Source organism: Rhinopithecus bieti, unplaced genomic scaffold (assembly GCF_001698545.2).
Source record: "Rhinopithecus bieti isolate Rb0 unplaced genomic scaffold, ASM169854v2 scaffold_9693, whole genome shotgun sequence".
Classification (NCBI taxonomy): Eukaryota; Metazoa; Chordata; class Mammalia; order Primates; family Cercopithecidae; genus Rhinopithecus; species Rhinopithecus bieti.
Genome location: NW_016806178.1, coordinates 593,888 through 598,915, shown reverse-complemented (window position 1 = coordinate 598,915; position 5,028 = coordinate 593,888). Strand labels below are relative to the sequence as shown.

Below are 5,028 nucleotides of genomic sequence, written 5' to 3'. Positions count from 1 at the left end.
GAAATCTTGGCTCACTGCAAGCTCCACCTCCCAGGTTCAAGCGATTCTCGTGCCTCAGCCTCCCGAGTAGCTGGGATTACAGGTGTGTGCCACCATGCCCAGTGAATTTTTTTGTATTTTTAGTAGAGATGGGGTGAGAAAGCAGAGCTGGATCAGGAAGAAAGAATGGGTATGAAAATACAAGGTCAGGATAACACCAGTAGCAATATACACAGACAAGGGAAGAACAAGAGAATAAGGATTATCAACGTACTGCCTCAACATTAAATCAAAACATCCTATTAGAAATAGGTCTCTTGCCCAGTGGTCACTCTTCAGTGGGTATGTGTTTTCCCAGGGGTGGACGGAATGATTCACCAGGACGTAGGAAGGAGATACTTAATATTCCATTTTTTATTTTAACTAAAAACAGTAGAAATTAAACTTTATGAATTTTAATGTATTGATGAAAACTAGCACCCTTATGAAGTTCCATGCCAGCCAATTGCTGCCTGTATTTGAGATATCTGAGGAAAATGTGACTTTCTATAACAAGAAGTCTATCCATGCTAGTGGGTATACATCATTTTTTAAAAATTGCAGTAAAATATACATTACATAAAATTTACCATTTTAACCATTTTTAAGTGTACAGTTCAGTGGCATTAAGTGCATTCACACTCTACAACCATGCCAATTTTTAGCTAAAGCATACAAAATGTATATGTGGCTTAAAAAGATTCGCATAAAGAAACTATATGTTAAGTAATGATAATACTAATGTAATCATAAGTAAACAAGAAAATGGCAGAACACTTTCCCTATTCCTCTTATAGGCCTTCTTTAGCTAGAATGAGGTTGTCAAAAATTAATCAAATCTATGAAGATGGTCTCCCAAATTAAAAAGTATCAAGAAGGTCATTCGAAACATGAATCCACATTAACTGTTATGAATTAACTTCACCCTAAGTGTATACTCTGCATCAAAAGTCTGCAAACTATAGCCCATGGGCCAAATCCAACCCATTGCCTGTTTTTGTAAATAAAGTTTTATTGGCACACAGTCATGGTCTAGGCAAAGTTAAAAGAACACAGAGGATAATGTCTAGAAAATGTACCCACAGCCGGGGGTGGTGACTCACACCGGTAATCCTAGCCCTTTGGGAGGCCGAGGTGGGCAGATCACCTGAGATCAGAAGTTCCAGACCAGCCTGACCAACATGGTGAAACCCCTCCTTCCATTTATTTAGACTGTAATAGAGGTTCAGTCTAGCATACCAGTCACCTGATCCACTCTTTCAGGGTAGTCAGATGGAGACCAGAGCTTGATTCTTTGGGGGTGGGTGGTTTGGAGAATTCTGTGGGACCTTCTGCCTTGGCTGCTAGAGTAGTTGTTGACTGATGTGTGGTAGCCAAATAGGGTGTCAGAGACAGGGTGTGGCTGGCTACAGTGTTGTGGATATGCATTAGTGTGGCCTGTACAGGATCAGCTCGGTATGGACCCTTATTATTTGGTGTTTCAGAACTGCTTACCCAGAAGAGAGAAAATTCTGAGAAAAGAGATCACATTAACCGAAAGGTCTAAAGAAAGGTTTGTAAGTCAGTATAGCAATTTGTATTGGTAGGTGTATACCTGGCTCAGAATGTAGAATTTCTTGAACAAACCAGGGATTCCCCACTGCTGGGATCTAGCCTAAGGCCAAATTAAAAATCAGAAGATTGCTTGCTGGGTAAGCATAGAATTAAGGACTAGCTGAATAGTATTTTCCTGCAAGCTAAAAGAAGACCAGGCCTTCTTTTAGTCTGGGGGTATTTCTCTCTTAAACAACTGCCAGACGTTCAGACTCAAACTGAAGCAGGATATTTCCCTTCCCTGACCTATTCATGGGACTCATGATGGGGTACCTCATTTACTCCACCCACTGCTCTCAACTGCTTGCCGAAGGGAGTGTGCGAGTGAATGAGGCAGGAACTGGAGTGCACAAGCCCTGGAACTGGCTGTTTCAGTGCCAATGGGATCAAACTCCACTCAGACCCGCTGTATTCTACCCATTGTGGGAGTGAGTGCACAGATGAGCAGGTGCAGGAGCCAGAACGAATGCTCTTGGGCACCAGCAGGAGCGAACTCAGTGCAGGCCATGTGGCAGCACCTACGTGGGGTGCCTATAACTCATGAAGCCCCAGAGGATGTGTTATGGTGCTCTTTTAGCTCTGCCATCCACAGATGGCTTAAGTGTTAACAGCTCAGTGGGCCTGTAGCTGCCCTCTGCCAGTGAGGGCAAAGGGCCAGTATGACAGCCTTTTGTATCTGCACTCATGGCTTCTGAGCTTTTGTCCAGTGTCCAGGAAAAATGAGGTCACATAAACAAATTAAAGGATGGTAAATGTGGGTGATTTTTTTTTTATTTATGTGGGAAAGGGAGCTGAAAAGGGGATGGGGTGGTGGATAGGTAATTTTCCCTTGAAGTCTGGCTGTCTCCAGCCGGATTCTTCTCCACAGTTACACAGTCAAGCTGTTCCTCTGAAGTCAAGCCACTTCTCTGACATCCAGCCGTAGTCTCCAACGTCCAGCTGTTTCTCATCTCTGCTGACTGAGTCTGGGGTCTTTATAGGCACAGGTTAGGGTGGCGCAGGGCCATGGGTGGTTTAAGAAAAGGCAACATTCTGGTGGGAGAACAGGGATATAAGTTCTCACTTTGGGCCACAATCTCACGCTTTTCAGCTTCGAAAGTGGGGCTTCGCCAGGGACCTGCCTCTAGAATTTCTCTGCCTCCTGCCTGTATCGTTGTATCAAAACCACCATGCTATGTTCTTACTCTTCCTCTTGTTTGCTAATAGTAAGTTGTCAGAAAAGCTTTTGTCATTACCAGTTTCCTTATAAAGGGGATAACCGGTTAAGATTTCCAGGAGTACTGCTTAGTTCATATTCATTAACAAGTTACTTGGGTGTAATATTTGTTATTGTTGTTGTTTGTGTGTGTGTTTGTGTGTGTGTGTGTGTGTGTGTGTGTGTGTGTTTTGAGACAGGTTCTTGCTCTGTTGCCCAGGCTGGGGTGCAGTGTCGCAATCATAGCTCACTGCAGCCTTGAACTCCTAGGCACAAGTGATCCTCCTGCCTCAGCCTCCCAACATGGGATTATAGGCGTGAGCCACCGTGCCCAGATTGGGTGATGTTTGAAACCTATTATTCCAAATGAGATTTGTTGTTTGTGCTATTTAATATGATTTTGCAATACTTACCTTTACCATTTTCACATTGGCTCCTGTAACGCTTTCCACAAAGGACTAATGTACTGTATTTTCCACTTTCACTTAGTGCTTTCTGTGGATACACTGACTTTAGTCCCTGTTTTTTCTCCAGGGTCATCTAGTAGCAGGCACCCAAATCAGGCAACTCCAAAGAAAAGTGGTTTAAAGAATGGCCAGATGAAGAATAAAGATGACGAGTGCTTCGGGGATGATATTGAGGAGATCCCAGACACAGATTTTGATTTTGAAGGGAACCTGGCTCTTTTTGACAAGGCAGCTGTGTTTGAGGAGATTGATACCTATGAAAGGAGAAGTGGTACCCGTTCCCGGGGCATCCCAAACGAAAGGCCTACTCGGTACCGCCATGATGAGAACATCTTGGAGTCAGAGCCCATTGTCTACCGACGGATCACAGTGCCCCACAACGTGAGCAAGGAGTTCTGTACGGGTGAGTCGCACCAGGTCCCACATCCTGCTGGTTGCTGTTGCCTTTCTCTTGTGCTTAAAACAGAAAGACCTGGCTTCTGAGTTAGAATCTCACACTAGGAATTCATTTAAGTGGCTTGGTGGCTAGCCCAGTATTATTGTCTCTTGGGGACTGCAGCCAATAACAGCATTCTGCCATGGTGGGGGGGTAATTTCTCGAGATGTCTGTGTATATCCTGTATCTGGCAGGATCTGACCTACTACTTATTTAGTATGTTGTGAGTAACAACTAAAGGCAAAGGACCTGCTATGTAGATTCAAATATTCAGATCTATTTTTACGTTGGCTTTCCTGTTACTGCCCGTATATTTCACCAGACTTCAACTCTGTTTTACTAAGTATTTGTTGTTGCAAAAAAACAGTTGAAGATGGGTGATTGGAATCATTGGCTAAAAATAGAGTTTTAATAAATTACATTTCTTTACTATGCTGTTCTTATCTCCTGTTAGCCCAGGATATTGAAAGTTGGTTAATTTCATGTAACATTGTAGTACCTTATGTAGGCTACTGTAGATGACAATCTAGTTCTGTTACCTCAGTGATTATTGTTTCTTGTTTTAGTGTTAGAACCTTTTCTTCAAACCCATGGCATAGAAAACAGATTAAAGCAGCTGTGAGAGAGGTAATTCACCACATCCCTGTCCCATCCCTTCCCTCCAAACCACATTACTAACTGGACTTCTTGGAATATGGTTTGAAAACTGTTGTTATGGAATGATCTAAGAGCTAAAGGGGAAGTCATAATCATTTTAGTAAGTAGAGAAGGAATTGAGTATAATATTTTTATTTTGGTTTAAAGTTGGAATATAAGGAATATAAATCTTGAATGCTGGTAGCTGCTATAAGGAGAACAGTGGATGCGGCTAATTGCATTTGGAGCAAAGTCAGACATGGCTTTTTTTTATAGATAATAGTAAGACTCTGTTGTATTTGGTTTTGCTGAGTATAGTAGCTTGCTTGTGCTTTCCATGTGAAAAAAAAATAGGCCAACTGTCAGGCTAAGAAAGACTGCTAAAAAAAAACCAAGACTGCTGAATTATGTCAGTCTTTTGCTGGCAGATTGTAGTAGGCATGCCTGTTTACTAAGGTGGTGTCCTTAAGTGGCAGTGACAGTGACAGTGTAACTTGCCAAAGTCCTTTAGTTTTTAACACCTGTGTAAACGCAAACAGCCTAGCTCGGAATCGGGTTTAATTTAAATTGCTAGGTTTTAAGCCTTTCAAAGGCAATTATCATCTGTTAAGTTTGGTACTCCTCCAGATCAGCCAACTATCCACCTCTGACTGCTTCCTTTTTTTACTGCCATCTTTGTAAAA

At 42.4% G+C, this 5,028-nt stretch overlaps 1 protein-coding gene across 1 annotated transcript in view; it reads left to right on the top strand.

Moving 5' to 3' along the window:
* Positions 1-5,028, top strand: part of EDC3 (enhancer of mRNA decapping 3) — a 63,524-nt gene that overhangs the window by 35,457 nt on the left and 23,039 nt on the right. Inside the window, exon 4 of the mRNA XM_017874941.1 lies at positions 3,341-3,676. Within this exon, the coding sequence (XP_017730430.1) occupies positions 3,341-3,676 (336 nt within the window). The remainder of the gene's footprint in view (positions 1-3,340; positions 3,677-5,028) is intronic.